Below are 21,298 nucleotides of genomic sequence, written 5' to 3' on the forward strand. Positions count from 1 at the left end.
CAATCCTTGTGAAGTTTTCGTTTCATCAGATGTAAGACCCTCTAATAACTTGACGTTTTGCAACGTTTAAGCCCGACAGGGTTCCTCATTATGTAATGGAGCACGTCGGAATTTCCAAGTTAATGCGTTGCGTGACATGAAAATGGCGGCTCGATAAGGCTTTCGAGTAAGTCAAAAGATGAGTTATTGCTCAAGGTTTTACTAACTAAACAGTTCTTGCTCTAGACAAAGTATTAATTTCAATGTATCGGAGCTCTAGAGTAATAACGTCTCGTTTCAATGGCAAAACTCAATGACAGATGTTTCTGTTACTTTACCGCCGCCATGTTTGTGTCCCTCCGAGGGGCACAAACATCGCGACACCATACAAAGCTCCATAAATTTGAGTGAAACACTTTTCCGAGTAACGCGCGGATAGAAAACCGCACAGACTTAAAACTTTGCGAGGTTATTTATATATCAATCATCTTTCATATCTCAGCTTCTCTTCTTAATTTATTGAATGGTTACGATTTTTGTTTTTGATGGCGTCACACTGAAAACCAGCCATAGTTTTGCCCTGGGTTTGAGACGATGAATGAATCGGTAAACACGCGCATCGCCGGATGTAAAATGACGATATCCGTTCGAATAATTTTTTCTTTTCTTTAATTCATGAGCCATATAATAAACAACTTAATAACCTCGACCGTTGGGTCGTTACGGGAAAATCTCAAACCTCAGCCTACTGTATTGACCTCGCTATCGCTCGGTCAACACGGCTAGGCCTCAGTTTGAGAATTTCTCGTAACGACCTCACTCTCGGTTATTAAGTAGTTAAAGTTAAGTGTTGTCGTAAATTACTGACGCTTGTAGTGAACCACGTGGTGGAAAAGTTTGGTTTTAGTGCAAATAAAAATAAGCGTTAGTGGGGTTTTCAGAGGAATTGCCACGAGCGATTAGGTTCTAAACGTACTAACACGCTTTGAAAAACTAAATCAGGTACAAAGGAAGCCATTTAAATGAAGCGTAGAACCTTGTTTCAAGTTTTGAAAAATAGAATCAAGTAACATGTAATCGCATGGTTTCCTTCTGTGGCTTGAACAGGAACCACTCATCGAATGTGGTTCTAGCGCTCGTTTAAGTTTTGATAGTCGTCGGAAATTTTACTGGTGCTTATTTTACTTTGTAAGAGAACTCGAACATCCGCCAAGAGCCAATCCTGGGCGGACAGGAAACACAACTCTTGGAATCAGTGTTTTAGACAGATAGTGTTTTTTAATGTGAACAAATTGTCTTGGCTTCGACGATGTAATGGACAAGATTTAGTAAGTTAATCATATCTCTTACACTTTTCTTTAACTTCTCTTTTGGAAAGGAAATCCTTTGCTTTGTATTTCAGTGTTTTTTCTTTCCACATCACTGCGCCCTCAAACATCCCCCAAGAGCCGATGCGAAGTTCAATTCCACCTGTTACCATCCTACCCCGGGCATTCCCCGGGTAGGATTAGACATTACTTAGCGGCTTATTCCCCGTCCCAAGGCACGAAAACGTCCCGGAACTCAGATCTACCTTAACTATGTCTGTATGTGCAATAAGGGTGGCAATATTGGTTTCTGTGCAATAGCAAAAACATACGTTTTGTCAAGAACGCAACGGTTTTCTAGAGTTAACTGAACGAAGGATACTACGTTGAGTAAACTATATACCATTTATTGAAAAAAGAACTGATTTATATTCCATACAACATTGACGATGCAAAAAAGTAAAGATAATACTGAGTCATGTATAATGTTTCAAAGTGAAAAAGCTGTTACTAAAACTCTGGCTTTCTTCAAACAAATAAGGTGGAATATAATCAGAAGACTAACAAAAATAGTACTCAATATACAGGTGGTCGATCTGTAATAATGTATAAATTTTATATTTTTATTAAATAAACTTACCTTTAAATATGGGCTTTAACTTAGAAAGATTGTTTTGTTCCAACCAAGCCAAAACAAACTAGCGGCTTTCCTACAGAAAAACTCTCTACGTCCGGCAAGCGGTGCGTCGGCATTGCGTTTGATAAACCATGCGCACAAAGCAATTTTTTTATTTGCCCGGCTCCCTACCCTCGGAACAAGACCACCGTAAACAAGAGCCGATGCGATGCGAGGTTCAATTCCACCTGTTACCATCCTACCCCGGGCATTCCCTAGGGCACATGTTCCAGGGGTTTGAGACAAACAAACAGCCGTATTAACTCTACATCCTTTTCCTATTAGATTGGTTGTTAGAAAATAACTTGTAGTTATAGCATCTTAAAGTAAACACTAATTAGGGGAAGCGATTGATAAACTATAACCCAATATAATTATGTGGCGCACCGACAGAAGTGTGGAGTTAATAAAATGTCTTCAAGAGTTCGTGAAGGATGTGAAGATCTAGCTGACTTTTATGATAATATTAATGTAATCAGTGTGGCTCCGCCATACCTCTAAATGTCAATAATTAATATTTGAATTTGAAGCACTTTTTAAGGAAATGTAAATTAAGGATTCTTTACTTTGTAGAAAGCGTTTCAACCGAAAAGCTGATAGGCTTTTTCTTTTTCAATGTTGAAGGAAGAGTACTTTTCTCTGGAAATTACCTAATGTAAAAAACTAAAAAAGGGCGAACGAATACAGATTTTGTTGAGCCCACAAAGCTTTGGTCAGCAACTAATGGCTAGTGCGTGTGGATAGAGACGATGGTGTTTAACATTGTTTTGTGATTTATGACAGGAGGTTGATGGGAGCCCCAAACCTGAACATGAATGGCCATCTGAGGGCTCCTGGACATCTGAGGGCTACTGGAAATCAGAAGACGAGCTGGAGACTGGGACATCAATTGAATCAGAAGACAAGCTGGAGACTGGGATATCAAGTGAATCAGAAGACGAGCTGGAGACTGGGACATCAAGTGAATCAGAAGAAGAGCTGGAGACTGGAACATCAATTGAATCAGAAGATGAGCTGGGGACTGGGACATCAAGTGAATCAGAAGAAGAGCAGGGGCCTGGTGATTAGAATCAGATTTTTTCGGCTGCTATAACAATAGGCTAACATAAGCTGGACAAGAAACTGAAGAAGAGGACCAGCAAGAGACTGGAACGGAGGTTATGGTCATGTGATCATCAAAAGGAGCAGAGCATCAGGAACTGTAAGAACTCCACACACCTAGACCTTAAGGTGGTATGGGTACATTTATGTCAGTTTTGTCTTAGCACAGTGGTCAAGTGTACTGCGCGTGCGCAATTCCCGCCAAAACTCACGCTGACAAGTGCAAAGTCTCTCAATCTGTTTTAAAATCCTTTACTTTGAAGCGAAAACTACTGGCCGAACGCTTTGAACGCCAAATATGCACACATAATTTGATAATTGTTGTCTACCAGTTTTGTCGCCTCATATTTTTGTTCAGTGTCGTTGTATTTTATGTGAGATTCTCAGACAGACTTGAAGATTGCAAGGCAATGAAAACCGGAAGTCCAAAGTGGCATTGAGTGTTTTCATTTGACCGCTATGTCTAAGGCGTGTGGGACTGGGACTGAGTAATGTAATCTAACACAGGAAAACCACGATGACGCGAAACAATGTAAGCACAGGGAGATTTCACATCAAAATAGAGATAAAAATGGTTATCTTACAGGCATTGCTTATTTCACATGCATGTCCTGCTTTTGCGATGTGTGCTGGACTCTTGTCGGAACTATGAGTAAGTTTAGAATTCTCGGGAAACAATTGGGTGATCAAGGCATCAGACTCAAAGTTAGTTTCCAGACGTGGGTATTTCGGTGAGCCCACGATCCTCTGTACATGCTGACTGAGTCTTTCCCAAATCGCGTAGATTTTCTGCTCTAGACCCCGCCGCAGATGACCGCGTTTTCAAAGTTAAAAATGTTCACCTGAGAAACAAGATAATCATTGTGGTTAAAATTACCTTGTTTTAGCTCTAATTCAGTGTGAGAGTACTCTGTGTATAGCGCGGTGTTTTAACCAAGCCTAACATTGTGCAGTTGCTGGCCTTAAAGCATCTTTTCACTTGGCACTTTGTCCTGAAAATGAAGGCCTGTACCTTGCTAAAGTGTGTGATTTAAAGCTAAGGAAATGGCAAAGAGAATATTTCATTTAATACATAATCTTCGACGTTTCAATGTCATCGTCGCTTATTTCTCAAGCCAATGTTTTACAAACAGGAAGAATGGTTAATAAATGCCTGTGTGAATTAACGATGAACCGAGGATAAATAACTCGCAAAAAAAATTGGGACGTTCAAATTTCGGACGTTTAATTTCGGACACTTGCCTGAAACATAGCTAACGTAAATTTATGCCTACAAAACACGTTTTAGACTGAAACAACATCTGCGAAAATGATATTTTTACTGCACCCTGAAGGTTTTACAGATACATCGACGGGAAAATAAGAAAAATTCTATCTAAGTCGATTAGTATCTGAAGCAGTGTCTCAATTAGAGTTCTCTCCATAAAGGAAACTAGCTGCTTTGAAATTAAAATCATCCGAAATTTTTTGCACGTAATGTAGGTGAAAACTGTAATAATGAAAGGTCCGGTGAAAAAAAGAAAGTGATGGTCACTTTGCGATTCAATAACACAGTAGCAACATTAAACAAAATGTTTTCAAAAGATGTAGAGTTTATTATATTGGATCGTTGCTAATTTGTAACTACGTTTTGCACAGGTAATTAGACCGTTATCTTCTAAAGTTGTAAGTATTAGACTTGATGGTAAAGAGTACATTGAGACTTTGTCAAAGATTATGTCGTCTGTCGCCAAGGTAAAATTGTCATTGTGAATTTTAGAAATTAACACGAGTGGATGTTTGAGAAAACGCAAATGCTGTGGAAACACGAGGCGGGACGAGTGTTGGCACAGCTCTTTCGAGTTCCGTCATGAATGTTTCATTAGTCAGTGAAAACTAGGAAAGGAAGCTTGTACTTTCTTTCATGAAATGAACTTCAGTAGTTTTTCAAAGAATATTAGTGAAAGTGTTAAGTTGACTTGCTTATATCATAAATAATTTTTGTGTAGATTTTGTCGGAGTAACTGCAGTGAAATACCGGTTAAGCTATTGCAGTCAAGGATGCTGTTCCTACTAATTCTAGTGGTAACGTCACTGAAAACAACATCGTCAACGTCAGTTTAAAGATGTCTGTCTCGTCGAACCATTCTTGACCATAGATTAAAGTTTCTAATTCATAGTTATTTTTAGATTTGACTTTCTTAATTGCATGCCTGTGCAGCCATTTATAAATATGTTAGAAACATATTTTTGTGTATTTATAAATTCAACAATAAGGAAAAGAGAAAATGAATGTACAGTTGTTTTATAGCTCTTTGACAAGGTTGCCTTTCAAAAATTAGCTAGCCGTATGAATATTTTGCAAAAGAGGTATGTAGACACCTTTGCAAAATAATTTACTTTCAATCAAACGCAATAAAAAGTTTTGTCTAACTCGCGGTAGAATTCATCTTGTGTTTGTTGTCCACAATGAAGGGGCGTTTGGGGCGAACATACGACAAAATAAGAATGAAAAGTACTGGGACGAGTGAAACCGTGTGTTTCGAAAAGATGATGGATGTAGGGGCGGATCTTCGCTTTGTTGCTGCTAATTAACAATTAGACCCTGTCATGGAATGCTTAATTACATCCCATGGGAACGGCTTGTTTGGAATCGTGTTTATTCCGTGGCACTCGATTATGTGATTTGTATTCTTTCATTGTGTAACCAGTTCTGTTCGGTGCTTTTGAGGTTGGTCCTTGACCAATAGTTTTCTTTTCCTTTCTTTGATTGTAACACCTTGCGTTTACATATTCAGGGTTTTTTGGGGTGATACGTGTTGAGAGGTTTTTCTGTGTGTAGAAGAAGCAGGTTGAAGTGTAGTTACGAGCGAGGCTAGAAAGTGGCAGGAACACGTCCGGAAGCACATTTTCATTACTGAGAAGCCATCAGTAAACCATTCCTAAATTCACGACAAAGAGCCATTTGCCGGGGAACGTGAGTGCTAAATAGCTGGTCGAAGCAATCGAAGGACAAGCGTAAAGTTCTGTCGAAGCCATCGAAGGACAAGCGTAAAGTTCTGTCGAAGTCGGCCGTTGTAAACCGGACAGCTGGAGTAAATCGGGGAAGTCAAGTTGAAATATACCGGACTGAGTGAAGACGTAATCGGAAGAAGTAAGTTGAAAGGTGGGAGTAATAAACGGGTGTTTGAATTGGTTCGTTGTGTGTGTCATGTGTTGGTGGAACGTTGTTGGGGTCAAGTTCATGGACAAGGACTTCAGACGCAAGGTGAACTGAACTGAACTACGGAACCGCCTATATTTTTTTTTAAGGAATATTCTTGTAAATAGATTAAGTGTACTGAAGTATTTAGCTTGTTTATTATATTCTTGTAAATAAATTAAGGTTAATTATTTAGATTATTGTATTATTGTTAGTTACCCTATTTAAAGTGTAATGTTATTTTAGTGTAATTGTTATAATAAATGCTTGTAGACTTAGGTAGTTGTTGCGTGTTTTCTCGGGTTCGTTTATGCTTAGTTTTTTTTTTGTTAGAGAGAGCCCACCTTTGTGGCGCGGTTTCGTCACAGACCCGTAGCCCGCAAGGGCTACGGGTCAATAGCCCATGAGGCGAAGCCGAATGGGCTATTGAATCGTGGCCCTTGAGGGCGAAGGGTCTAATTGTTTTAGTATCACCCAACTAGTCGGACCGAAAAGACAATAATTAAGTTAGCAAATGCAAGTTGAAGAAATAGTCATTTGGGAAAAGCGTCACGCTCGATTGCGCCAATTTCGCTACTCGAGGACTATTACTAATAGACCTCTAGTGGCGTAGCCAATTAAAATGCAGGATTTGCATTAGTCCACTAGTTGGGTGATACTAATGTTGAATATCGCATTACCACTTTGGGATGGAAAAAAATCTAAAGACCATACGTATGGAAAGATTATGACGGAGGCTAAATAGAGCCTTTATAGTTATACACTCTTTTTTGTTACAATACAGTTTATAAGAATAATGCGGTTGAATTTTGCGAAATTTTAAGAGTATACTCGAGGCTGAGATTTTGAAAAGAACATCATTTTTTGTGTTGAAAATTCAATTATCTATCTATCTATCTATCTATCTATCTATCTATCTATCTCTCTCTCTCTCTCTCTCTCTCTCTCTCTCTCTCTCTCTCTCTCTATATATATATATATATTTTTTTTTTTTTTTTTACCTAAACCGTATAAAATTCTCTCCTTCCCGAAACGGCAAAACCAGCTAAACAACAACAAAACCAGCACCAGCTGTGTGGGTGTCAGACCTGAGACCTTTGAAAAACCGAGACCATCCGGTGTCTCGAAAACTCAGACCCTCAAAAAATTTCAGACCCCAAAACTTTTAAAACATGTTGTAAACATATACGGACGCAATTCAGTCTCCTGTTGCGACTCGACAGATCTACCTGTTTACACCTTTCGTTACAAAAATTATGATCAGAATGAAAAATAGAAGTCGCAAGACAGATATTTCACTGCTTCAACGGAGCTAATCTCGATTACCAACCGCTGTGATCGGTAAAGGAGCCCCTGCTCTTCCCCGAGGAACGTAAACCAGACACGAGAGAGCGACGGAAATCGAGCCTACCTTGCACCTCGTTGGCAAAAAGATCGAGACAGGAAGTACAGGGCTTGATGTTCAGGAGGCAGAGGAACAGTTCCACAACTCCAAGGGCATCCAACACGAATTGACTTGGACGAAGGAGAGAAGCTTGGGGACAAGGCAGAATTGCTTTGTCTTGTTACAATGCTCGCGCGTCGCGCCCCTCTTTTTACATCATGAACGGCTAAATACACGTCTCCAAGAAGATTTCCGCCGATTTTGTTACCACTGTAACCAAGGTTGCTGGTGTTTCAGGTCTGGGAATATTAAGAAGTTTGCATTTTGAAGACGTTAGCGGCACCCGATTTTCGGGGGAAAAAAATCACCATTGGGACGTACTAAATAAATTACGCTATTTAAAACGGGAAAGTTGGATGTTAGCAGGAGTAATACGATAACAGGTTGACGGAAAATAAAGCATATGCTTGCACAAATTTTGAAGTTCTTGATATTGATTGAAAGAAAAAAACGCTTTTAAATTGCTGATAATGAATCGCAAAAGCTGAATAGTAAGACATTTTTCAAAGCAACGAAGATGTCAGCTAAGTGCACGGAGAGTTTTGTAAGCACAACTTGACACCGAGAGTGAGATTTTTCCCCAGCCATATAAATTCACTGAGTAATCTGTTTTTCAACATGACGGTTTCAAATTTTGCTGCATTTTAAGGTCCAGTCATCTTGATGATTTCGTTCGTTGTGAAGGTAAAGAAACCTTTTGACTCGGGGGAGAGGGGTACTCCCTTGTATACGCTGTAGGGGTATGTGGGGCACGTTTATTATGGTAGATTTTCACCATTTTGGTCTGAAATAGCCAGGGAATGTTTTTACACGCTCGCCCGCAATTGGGTATGTTGTTTATATTTGAAGCAATTAATCTTCATACATTAAGATTGGGAAATTATAAGCCTTTCTCAAATGGGAGTCCATGGCTGGTTACAGACGTGTATGACGTATATATGTTAGCTAATTTTTGAGGGGTGAAGTAGGGGTGGCGCTTTGGGAGGGAAAATATACAAGGGTAGTGATCCATTAGTTCGATTACTTGGGGAGCAGTGAAAAAGCGTGGCACTCTTTCCCCAATTTTCTCTCCCGTCACTTTCCCAGAAGTTTCCAACTAACCGAACGCCTGACACAGATTTAAAAGAAGGCAACAAATCGGTATCGAACTATCACTGTCAAATTGCTGCATAATAACCCAGTTGAAGTTCATCCAAGTGAATCCCAAGAACAGGGCAATAAAATGCTTCAAATGTAAACTCGATAGTAGCGGACACCAAGAAAGAAAAGTGACTCGATTTATAATTTAGTTACAAAGAAATGATATAAACTGTTTTTGATTTTGGAAAGCTCTTTATTCTGTGCTCTACAAACTTGAAGATGTCACAAACAAAACCCCTACAACTACTCCACGTGCTTCGAGTTGCTGCACCGTCTCCCGTGTCAGCGACGCCTGACTGAGGTTCTCTTTCTCAGATGCCGTGAAACAAAAAATTATTTAGTTTCGACTGAGAAGATGTATCAAACAACTGGGCACGAGACAGTGGCTCATCACATTTCCAAAACCCTCGAATTTGGTGAAAAATACTTGCTGCAAGTCTTGTTGTCAATTCTCTTCTCAGTGTTTGGAAATGTGAAAAAATGTTCTCTCTCGTATGAAATATACTACTTCAAGATAACGGAGATTCAAATTTATCATTTCTAAACGCTTTTGAAAGTTGCACAGTGTCTCTGTACTTTATTGTTGTAGCGAAAGAAAATCTGTTCAATAAAGTTTTAAATCATTTTTCTGAGAAAAATTCACAAAAATTAAAAGACACTTGTATTATAACGCAAGGGTGAAGTACACAACAAACAGAAGTTGGAATCCGGAGCAGAAGCTTGTGGGATACCACACGATAGGACCCGAATGGAAGACCTTATATCCCCCGTAAACTGTTTTCGATCAATCGTTTAAAGTTCTGATCTAACAGACTCGCAAGTAGATGCAAGTTGAAAACTTGAGTGTACTTGCAACTGCGTTTGGCGAGGCCTTGCGTGCACTTGCGTTGACTTGCGATGACTTGCGCTCATTTTGGTTGAGATCAAATTTGCCCGCAAGTCGACACAAGTTTTTCGCTGTTTGGCCACCCAACCCAAGTCAACGAAAGTTGTTTAACAACCTATTAGCCAATGAAATACAGGATTTTGGCCGCGCGTGACAAAGCCAGTAGGCTTGAAATGTTTTTGTTTTTGTTTTGTTTTGTTTTTTGTGCGACTTGCATGGCATTTCCGTGAAAACGTGCGAGTCCGTTTGGTCACCCAACAAACGAGTTCAACTTGCGGCTACGTGCGACTACTTGCGAGTCCATTTGGCTAGGGCTTAAGACCTGAACCAGGTTTCCATCTTGAAGTTGGCAGAACAGGCAAAGTCGCAACAGTTTGTAATTTGTGTATCTGAAAAGGGGCGCTTTTGAGATGACTTCGTAGTTATTTCATTTCCTATTTGCCAAAAATTAAAAGGTGATTTTGTCAACCAATAATGAACGCATAGCCTTTTGACGTGTCAGTTTCACCCACAAGCATGGAACTCCAAAGAAAAGAAAGGAAACTTGACGCTTTCCACTAACCGACCTTTTTTCACTAGCTTGTCAAAATGTAAGCAAGTAGGATATTCCAATACTCCATAAACCTTGCACCCCCCCGCCACGTACTAATGCTATTCGATCATACGAATATAAGGTGCCCCGCGATAGCTCAATGCGCACGCAAATATGGTTAGTCCATTTCAACGGATGGATGCGGACAAAACGGGCATGGAATGGCGGGAAGATCTGGTGAGCAACAATGGAGTCCCGATCAAAGTTGCCCCGAAAAACCTGCAAAAAATAAATAAATAAATAAATAAATAAATAAATAAGATAGCAGCTGGATAAAATAATTTAACATAGTTGTTATAGAGTTTGCAAACTGTCTCCATCGAATCTCTATTCTTGTTTGTTGGGGGCATACTGCTAATTCTGTTTGACATCGAGTGGTAATTAATGTCAGCTAATGTCATATGCGGCAGGATTTATGGGATAACGGTATAACGGTTTGCTGAACACTGAAGAAGGATTATACACCCGAAACGTCTGTTTCTTCAAAGACTTTTATGACACTGTCTGATAACTTGTTACAATATCAACCTATAAGCTATTTAGGCCGGATTTATGGCATGTAGGCCTGACGTCATTCCTACAGATAATAGTGTGATTGTTGCTTAAAACTCGGTCGGGCCGGTGCCATATGTGCCGGTTGAGTTTGTTGTTGGTTCCCGCCTTGCTCTGAGAGTTCTCCGGTTTCCCTCCCTCCACAAAAACCAACACTCCAAAGTCCAATTCGATTAGGATAGTGGACCTGCATGAAAGCCAGGAAAGGCTTAATAAATGTGGCTTCCTCTGTAAATAATTATTGTAATTTATTTATACTACGGGTTTGTAACGGTGCATGTAGGTTGTCCTTGTATACGGACGGAAACTGGCGAACTCTGAATGCTTCGATGAGGTACTACGACGACACTTAGTAGCACATAAGTGATGAATTGAAAGCCAAAATCAGTTGGTTACCTTCTTTCTACCCCGCACTGGGTACTGAACCCAGAAAGAACCTGCAAGGCTGTAAGACAGGGAATAACTGGTTATCCAATTGGAATTATTTTGTCTTCCTTGTGTCGCTACTTTGGTAACGGTCGTGGGAGTTCCAAGATCAATCTGCAGCCATTGGTTGACGTTATTCACCTTGGCACACCAGGCGCCTGCTTTACCTGAAGCGGCTACAAGGTTCAAACGGGCGAGATTTGCAGCGTGGTTGTTGTTGGCAATAGATGACGCCGTAATGGCACTGTCTTGAATGCGGCCATCGTCAATTCCAACTGACATAGAGCAATGAGAGCCTAAACAAAAATGTAATTGTCATAAGCAAAAGGGCGCAGTAACTGGCAATCCAATCCTGGCAATGTTTTTTCCGCAGTCCAAATATTTGGTATTTCACATATCACTTGCTTGCTTCGATCCAGAAATTGTGTAAATAAGATCGTCTCTTGCATCTAAAAGAGAAGACTTCTTTCTTATTCTCCGAGCGAGATTAAGGCATCATTTGGTTCTGGAAAGTTGGAGACAGATGGACGATAAGCATTCATTGGATGACGTTTGTCGTGTTATCCAGAATAATCAAGGAGAGGTAAGTGTATTCAGCCGAGGACAAAGGCTGAGGTTGGTAACAGGCTGAGGCTGATACCAAGAATTTGATTGTTCTGGATATCATGAAAAACTGAATTCAATAACTGCTTCACTATATATAGCAGCAAAGAACTTAGATCATAATTTGCATTAATTAAGTTCTGAACGTTAACAATAAATGGAGCTTTTCATCCTTTGCTAAAATCATGTCTTTCCCTTACTTATCGTGCTTATTCCGATCATTTTCGTTTTCAGATATCCTTTAATACTCCCTGGGCCTCTTCTGTGGATTTTTGCGCGTTTTACACGTCGCCATCGGCCAACATTATCCGACAGGTACTGAATAACCTCTTAGCTATGCTACCGCCCTCCACAGGTGACAAAATATCTGGAATTAATAAATAATCAGGAGCTGACAAAATAGAGTTGATGAATTCAATGTCTAATAATAAAAATCACTATTACCAGATTACTAGAGGCCGTCCAACACTATAAGTTATTGTTGGTTCTTCTTATATAAAGAATTAAAAAACCACTTATAATATGCGGCAATCTCGAAAAATTTAGTCGTGAATTTTCCGAGTTTTGTGTCCTGGAATTCTGATAATAATCGCAGTATCTTGTTCCACACCATCGCAGAATCCCCCTCTCCCCCCCCCGCCCACAAATCTCAAAGGCAGAAGTCCTTCCAATAAGAAACCTTTCCTTATATCTCCCGCCGTTATCCAAATACAACCCAACGGATTTACCTCCAAAGGAATTGCTGGATTTGGGCTAGACTGGCGATAAGCCCAAGTGATCAGGGGCCCGTTTCTCGAAAGTCACGAAAACTTTTCGGGCCCGCAAAGCCATTTTTAATTAAACTGTATCTAAAAACAGAATGGTGTATGCACCCGAAACTTCTTGTATGAAGAGAATCGCTGTTCATATTATGAACATGATAATAAAGCTGGTCTGTAATCATAAGGTTTGAGATTTTGTTACGGCTTTTCGGGTGCGCAAACATTTCGGGACCTTCGAGAAACGGGCCCCAGCCCGTTAATAAGTCGCTCACAAATAAGGCCATCACAAATGAGATTTTAATAAAAACTCACAATTTGACTATCTATTTATAAGATATATTTACCTTCTAGACACCCGTAAACCTCTGCTCTCAAGCAAAGAAACTCTGACCAAGTCTTGGGATGAAACCTAAGGTACTTGGCTTGAATTGGCGAGTGAGGAGAATGATAACTGGGATATTGCGGTCTATGTTACCTCCAAACACCTGACATATTCATAACACTTCAATCAACTTAATTGCAGCCACATACACTTTTGTTTCTAGAGGAAATACCTTTGTCTGTTATATGAATAAAGCAGTGAAAAATAGTTATCTAAACTCACTTTCCAATTAGCTTATTTGTGTTCGCCAGCGTGTAATGCAGAGAGCAGCCTGTGCAAAATACCTAACCTTTTTCATAACTGTTAACTAAGTCGAGTCTGGCTTGTTAGGATTACTGCTACCATTTCGAGTCTGGTTTTCCTCCTTACCCGGATGGTTATCAAGTTTACAAACGAAAGAGAAAAATGAAAAGCTGGATAAGAAAAAGAGGGATCATGGTAAAACAAGTTCTATACCTTTGGTATCCTTCAGGTCCCGTCTAAAGACTAAAATTAAACCAATTTAGATCAGTTGTTAGGTGTACATGTACCTTAATATGACCATTAACGAGTCGGTACCAGGCCCAATGCGATCCATTCACGCCGTAGGAAAAACTGTAACTTGTTACCCACTGGTCAGCGTCATTCCTTCCCTGAGTCGCCACTTTGGTGTTGTTTCCCCCCAAAAAATATACCTGCAGCCATTTGTTTGTGTTTCTAGAGCGTGGGTACTAGGCCCCGGCCTTATCTCTGACTGAGATTTGGTTTAGCCGGGATAAATGAGCAGTATAATTATCGCCATGAATGGTCGATGCTGAAAATGCGTGGTCGGGAAGATGGCCACTACCCATTCCCAGAGGAAGGAAACAGCTACGAGCTGTGAACAGCAGTTACATAAAGATAATTCAGAAGACATAAGGGAATAGTTTCTAAAACGGATAATAAGTAACATTATTATACATTGAACTCACTATCTCTTTTCTGATTGGCCGAAAGCGTACAGTGAATTTTCGAAATCAGCGCCTGTGACGTCATAACTACAGATTATACAATAGTCATGTCAAGGACACTCAAGGTCACGGGTAATCATGTCATGTTTGACCGCGGTGCATGATTTCTAAGGGTAATCATGTCAAGTTCGCGCGCTTTGTGTTGCTTGCCGTCAGTGAAGAAGTAAAAACATGACTTCCATTTTTTTTTTCGTTCAATGTATAATAAAACAATTATTGGATTCGGTTTTTGTGATATCCAGAATAATCAAGGTCTCGGTAACCCCTACCTCGACCTTGATTATTCTGGATATCACAAAAACCGAATACAATAATTGTTTATTATTAACCATTATTAATTTTTAATTCGGTGTGCCTGTAACAAAATTCGACCAGTTAGATTGCTCCATTGCCGGTCCAATATTCCGTAAGTGTTAGACCGGTCACTCTCCCGAATGATCCCGCAGGATTTCCGCTTTCACACAACAATTCCTTTTCTTTTTCCTCAACTCTCTTTCCCTTCTATTTTGTTTAGCATGAAACGTGAGCATATGCCTAGTCGGTTCCCAATCAGAGTTGTGCGCTCGAAATTCAGTTTCCTTAGCATTTTCATCAGTGTAATAAATCACTTGTAAACGAACTAAACAGGTGGGACCGTACTGGGAGAAAATCGGCCACGGTCTTTTTTGTGCGCTGTGCTCGGTCCATACTGTCAAAACCGAGAGCCGACATTCTCCCAATACTATAGAATGGCTTTACATGAAATATAGTGACCCTCTACTGTAGAGATAGAAAGACAATCTGAAGAATACAAGACGTCAATCGTTTCAACTTCTCTGCAACCATAAATTTCTACTCGCATCGAGATGTGACCAGCCCAAGCTTTAGGATGAAACCGAATACTTCTGGCAAAAGCCCGAGTATCTGAATCAAATCTGATTGGTTTTCCTCGCACTATGCAGCTGCAGCATTACACAAATAATTCTAGAGTTCACGCTTTTTCATCAGGAATTCTACCGTCCTCCAACCCCGTAGGCATAAGACAGTTCTTCACTGGAGGAAGAAGAAATCGAAAGAAATCTTAAAAAGAAACAGAACAACTTGTGCAGGAGTAAATTGAGACCTTTTTAAGGGCTTTGAAAACATAAAATCAAACGACAATGAATATTTAATTTCATTTAACAGTAATTCAGTGCTTGTCGTCAGTTCCGAGACAAGGGAAATGAAGGCTCCTTATCAGCACTGAACTTACCTTTTCGGCAGCCATACAGTTCAACTCTCAGGCAAGGTTCATTATGATTGTGGGTCTTTGAATGAAAGCGGATGAAACGAGCATCGATGTGGGGTCTAAGAGAAATGTGTGATTACAGTGTTTCTGTCAGTGTTCCCAGCAAAGACCTGAAATTAATAGCAACCAATAGTTTAGCTCCATTAAATGCCAGACTTCGATACCTGGCCAACCACATTTGATACTGTCTATTCGTGATATGCCTTCCTAAAACTAGTCCCTCAGAGGGGCTTGCAACTGAACAACTGTGTAATGGATGGACAAGATAGAGTATCACTCTCCTTCGATCAACTGAAAACCTCAAAACTGATTGCTTTTTTTTTCTTTTCTGTACTGGACGAAATTGACAGTGTGAACTTGAAAGTAAGAGAAACACTCCATCAAGTATTAACTGCTTTGATCATTCTATTTTATCTAAGTGTACATTGAATTTCTAAGAATGCTGGTTTTGTTATTAAGGTTGTGTTCTGGACTTTACAACAGGAGTTTAAGAATATATGTATGTGCTAACTTGAATACATGTAAGCACCGTCAAAGGGCTTCAACTTTTACTGGATGTCAGCCTCGGTTTTCTCGCCCAAGGGTGAATTTTTGTTTCCTCGTCGGCCCAGAAGTCTCAAAAGACGCCAAATGCAAGTCAAATATATAACATTTTGAATTCTTGCTTTTTGGAAGTATTTGAACGCTTCACGCATTGACTCCCAGAGCTTTATGCCAAAAACGCATTTTTGGAACATTCTGGACATTTTCAGCCTGGAAATGAGCCAAATTAGCTACACACTACTCAAAAATGTATTCGCAACATGACAGCATGCCTTTCTTTCCACCAACATCGCGTTTTAGGACATTTTTGCTCGAGCGCACTCAGAAATTAAAATTTCGTCTTCAGACTTTTCGGTTTTTTTTAAAAATTTTTCCGCCTTTCCTTTTTCTCCTTTTCTTATCTTTTTGCTGCAGTGATTGACCTTCTACTGGGCTTGCTTTCAGTTCAAAAATTCCAGAAAAAGCCTCATGGAGACGGGCAATTCTTACCATGGAGTAGCCAAGTGTGTAGTCGATGGAAATTTTGCTCCGAGTTTTTCACTCAAATTTCTAAGTATTTTCGTGCATATTTCAGGCTCCATTGACCTGATCACTCTGATCTGGGTATCATTGGAAAGATCTTTTTCTCCTGCAGAATGTGAGCATAGATGATGCCAATGTTGGTCAAAGGTGATGACACCAGAAGCCGAACAAAGGCCAAGGCCGGTTACGACCGGCATAGGCGTCAATGGGTAAATGAAGGACAAAAATCAGTATTTTGCGTTTCCCTCCGGCTTCCCGCCCTCTAAGAACTCCCGCTTTCCGCCCTTTCCTCTCCCGCCTCCCGCCCCCTATTCTAAACTGGAATTTGGTTATCTCAACTTGGCCTTGAGCTTTTGAGATATTCACAGAACTGATCACGTTGTAAAGGTCTTACCCTTTCAGTATTTTACACACTCTTTTTAAAGCAGTAGTCAGGGAAGTTGCTGAACTACGCTTGTTTGTTTTTGTGTCTAGTGCGAAAGCGCTAATATACTTTAAAAGCTGCTTTCCAGTTTTAGATCGATCTCTGCCCCAGCGACTACAAACTGGATATCCATATTTATTCCACGCCTTAAGACTAGTAATATTATAATTATTAATCCTTAATTCATTTGGTTGTCGTGTCAAAAATGTGGTTGGAGAGTTTAATGCTGATTTCATAGCCAATTTACAGTTACTTTCGGTAACATTTAACTTCAGAAGCAGGTCCTCAAATATCACACATTCACCTGCTTTCAAATCATTTAATTTAGTTTTCCAAGTGTCTTTGTGTTGTTTTATGTTGTGTCGAGGTGTATTTTTCTCCAAAAATTAAAGTATTTCAGTTGCCCTCGTAGGTGGTTGGGGGTAATTAAATCTACATTCATTCTTTGATTTCTATCTACAGGTATGCGAGTGCCTGTGAATCTGCCTGTTAACCAGCTTTTGCAGTTCTGGGTCATTAAATGGCAATTGACAACAAATACTGTTATCAATGACCCATCAATTTACTCTGTAACAATAGTATCATCATCATTTTATTTGAAAACAAAACTACTGGTGTACTTTTTGGCCATATAAGCCTGTGAATGTGAGGTGAACCCCATTGCTGGTATTCCACTCTGTAGAATCAGTGAGAAGAGGGTCATGAAGGGGGGTACCAAATCCCAGTTTCCAGCCCAAATTTCTGCCAAATCCCAGTTCCCAGCTTAAATTTGGTCCAAATCCCAGTTACCAAATCTAAAATCCCATCTCCAGTGATTGTTTGCAGACTAAAATGTGTAATTACTTAAAAGTGTGGACTGACGTCGTTTGGATACACACATACCGTCACTTGGACTGAAGAAAATCTCTCATTCTTCTGGTGAGCAGTCTTTGTCTTCCAGCCCTTGTTGGCATAGCCATATTGAAACCATTTGTGTAATCTGCACAATCCTCGTCAGGGTATCCGGTCGTTTCGCCAACGTCTCGTTCGCCAACGTCCTAAGTCGCTTCGCCAACGTCCCACTGGTCAATTCGCCAACGCCTAAATAAAAGTTTACCTTCACTTGTGTGTGCTGTATCAGGCTTGTATCAGACGATAAACTTAAACGAATTTAACGTAGTGTCACTAGGAATATCCAGGCTAAGCTATTTACAAGCTGGGTAGAGTACGAGAACAACGAAAAGACTGCCACCCAACTACTCCAGACTTGTTCTCGGCTTAACGGAACAGCTCGTGCGAACTAGAACTTCTCTGTAAATAGGATAAATTGGTTTCAGATAAATATAGGTTTCAATCAGGTTTTGTAAATAGGTTTCATAGGTTTTTACTGCTTGTAAATATTTGATACTATATACTGTAATAAAATTGCTGTTGTTATTTACCTGACGTTCCATTTTATTTCTAACTCGATTATAAGGCTGGAAAATTAAAAGAAACTCTGTTTGCTTTTGAAAAAGGAAAAGATACAATGTTAATTTACATCGTAATGCATTATCAGCGAATTGGAAGCCATCAAACTTTTGGAAGCCATCGGACTTTGGTATTCAACAGTCAATTTTCACCGTGAAAATTACCACGATGCAGCGCCCACGAGCCGGTTTGTGAAACTATCAAAAACATGCAAATTGATCTCAAGGCAGTCAAGCGAAACTGGCAGTGACTTAAAATTTCTTGACCCAAGGATCACTCAAGGTCGGGATTGCATTCCAAACATCAATAAGCTGCTTTTTTTTTTCGTTAGTACTGGATATCTGACGTTGGCGAATTGACCAGTAGGACGTTGGCGAAACCGCTTAGGACGTTGCCGAATCGACCTAAGACGTTGGCGAACGAGTCGTTGGCGAAACGACCGCAATTCCTCGTCAGACTCACTGTTTCACTTTCGCTGCTGCTGTACTCGTCACTTTGAACAGTGCAGGTTGAAGACGATGAACTCTCAAACAAGATGTTTGCTGTTTCTTTTTGATGATACTCGGTGAATCACTCAGATGAACAAGGAGCGTGATTCACTCTCTCTAAGCATTTCGATGTGATCATTAGTTCGCAATACAAAAGGCGCTTTTTTAGGGTTACCTGGTCCGCAAACCCCCTCTTCGCAGCAGAATCCTCAACTCCACACTTTTCCATAATCATCTTTTGTAGTTCTCTCGGGCTGCAGCTTAAGTTTAACGAAAGTTTACAGTTTCCTGTGTGTATTGCAGCATTTTTTGCGTTAATATAGTTGATTTCGATGATCATAGTCCGCGAATTGGCGGCCATTTTTATCTTTCCCGCCACGTGCAAACGTACGCATATCATTTCATCAACAACAAACCGCTGACCAGGAAAACTGACAGAGCTAAACGGTAAAACCGTGTGGAGCCTGGTAGCTAGCACGCCGAAACGAAAAATGTAATGATTCTATGCGTCTACTGAGGTCTAATGATGCAGAATTTTAATTCTTTATTCAAAAGAATAGACTCGATTAAGCAGCCGTGTCAAAAAATAGGGTCGGGGAGCGCTAAAAAAAAAAAAAAAAAAAAAAAAAATCCCTTTCCCATTTTCGAAATTGTTCATTCCATTCCCGGTGGTCGAATCCCAGTTCCAGTGCAGTAAATCCCATTTTCCCAGCCCAAAAAAGGGCAAATCCCAATTGCCATTTTACCCCTTCACGCGCTTCTCAGAAATTTTTCCTAATGTTGGTACTTCGCCTTTTTTTCTGACAAACCTATTTCCATATTTATGATATATGTTAGTTCATGTTGAGACATATTCATGCTATGGCACCCGGGAAAAATTAGTTGGGGGCTAGGGAAAATAGCGACGAAATAAAAAAAGCAACAAAGTATAAAAACACCTTATACCCCATCGGCCCACTTGGCATTAAGAACTATCCTGACATACCTGTTTCCATATGTATATATGTTAACTTTCATTTTGGGACATATTCATGCTATGGCACCTGGAAAAAAATTAGTGGAGGCGAGGGAAAATAACGATGAAATAAAAAAGGAATGAAATATAAAAGTGTCAGAGAGAAACACCTGATACTCCACTTTGCATAAACAATTATGATTGACCTTGAGCTGTTATTGATAAAACCATTTCTTGCGCCTGCATGGAGCAAACAACACTAAAATAGTTTTTTCAAACTATTGTAAAAAGACAAGCAATAGACTGCAATGCTGATACTACGTGAAAAACGTTTCGAGACACCAACATGACAAGAACCGATAAAGTAGGATCGCAACAGTGGACAGCTGTTTCGCCCTTCTTGGGGCTCGTCAGCACTGTGTAGCGAAGATATGTAACGCCAGCCCGACAGCCAACGCACATAAATTGCAAAATGACCCGTGCACTATATCAAGTTCCGTACTTTGAACTCACTTGCGCCCCGAAACACGCGTTGCCATATCACATGTTTCGGAGCGCAAGGAGACAAGGTGTCAAGATTGGTGTCTCGAAAAGCAAAAGAATAAATGTGGCTGGACAAGGCCAGCCTAAACATTTAAACATTCAACCGCATGGCCAGTACCATGCTTATACGCTGCGTTTTTTAAGCATGGCACTGGCCATGCGGTTGAATGTTTAAATGTCTAGGCTGGCCTTGTCCAGCCACATTTATTCTTTTGCTTTTCGAGACACCAATCCTTGCAGTCTATTGCTTGTCTTCATACACTTTTTGGCTGATCGGATCTCTTGTAGATCCTACGTTAGCAGCGTTTATCGTATGCGGTCCCTTGCAGTTTCTGGTTTCTCATTATTGTAAAAAACCTTTTCAACCCAATAATAGGAATGAACAATAACAAAATACAAACATATGTTTAGAACCCATGATTACATTAATCACAAGAAATTTCTCAGGGCATAACAAGATTTGCATGTAAACAATCCTGCACTAGACACATGTTTGCATTCCGGACCTATTTTTTTTTAAAAAGCTTTCAATAACTCGCGTGACATAAAATTCAAATTAGTTTGGTAAGTCACGCAATATTTTGTCAGACAACTAGCGGACGTAACTGGGAACGAGTCCGTGTTACATTCCGCCTCGTTCTCGGACTCTCCCTCTGGCGAGCAGCGTATGCAGCTGTCTGTGAACTCTGAAATTCTGTATGTCCTGAGATTTTGCTGGCGTTTTGGGCTATTAGGAAACTAGCTGAGAGTTCAGAGGATTGCTCAGTGCGTTATCGTGATGTAAACTGCCGTTTGTTTGGTGAAAACTTAAGCTGTGATAAGGTGAGTTGGAGTTCCTACTTCTCACTCAATCTTTTCCGCGTCAATGAATTCAGACGTTTCGGGAGACAAGGTAAGTTAAACTTTTGATCGAAGGTCTTATGTTCATTGTAAAGCCAGGTCTTTTCTTTATCTCCAAAGTAACAAGCCCTTTATGTTTAGTCGAATCGTAGTTACTGTTTACAGCTTAGTAGTTTAAAATATTAGAAAAAAACAAGATCAACGGAAATCAGACAACAAAATAATCACTTTCACTTTTGACTTGAGTT

The 21,298-nt window shown here is 40.1% G+C and overlaps 2 protein-coding genes and 2 pseudogenes across 3 annotated transcripts in view; 3 read left to right on the forward strand and 1 right to left on the reverse strand.

Annotated features, from left to right (window-relative positions):
• The window catches only part of LOC145500099 (uncharacterized), a 121,699-nt gene extending 115,368 nt beyond the window's left edge, over positions 1-6,331 (forward strand). Inside the window, exon 3 of the mRNA XM_081479585.1 lies at positions 2,746-6,331. Within this exon, the coding sequence (XP_081335711.1) occupies positions 2,746-3,030 (285 nt within the window). The 3' untranslated portion in view covers positions 3,031-6,331. The remainder of the gene's footprint in view (positions 1-2,745) is intronic.
• LOC145500321 (uncharacterized) overlaps positions 1-21,298 on the forward strand; it is a 246,823-nt gene that overhangs the window by 148,602 nt on the left and 76,923 nt on the right. The gene's annotated exons all lie outside the window — the stretch shown is intronic.
• LOC145500116 (EGF-like repeat and discoidin I-like domain-containing protein 3) overlaps positions 3,858-21,298 on the reverse strand; it is an 18,841-nt pseudogene continuing 1,400 nt past the window's right edge.
• Positions 20,864-21,298, forward strand: part of LOC145500340 (uncharacterized) — a 140,979-nt pseudogene continuing 140,544 nt past the window's right edge. The window contains exon 1 of the transcript XR_014051049.1: positions 20,864-21,032. The product of XR_014051049.1 is annotated as an uncharacterized LOC145500340 (transcript). The remainder of the gene's footprint in view (positions 21,033-21,298) is intronic.

This window comes from Orbicella franksi, chromosome 10 (genome assembly GCF_964199315.1).
Source record: "Orbicella franksi chromosome 10, jaOrbFran1.1, whole genome shotgun sequence".
Lineage (NCBI taxonomy): Eukaryota > Metazoa > Cnidaria > Anthozoa > Scleractinia > Merulinidae > Orbicella > Orbicella franksi.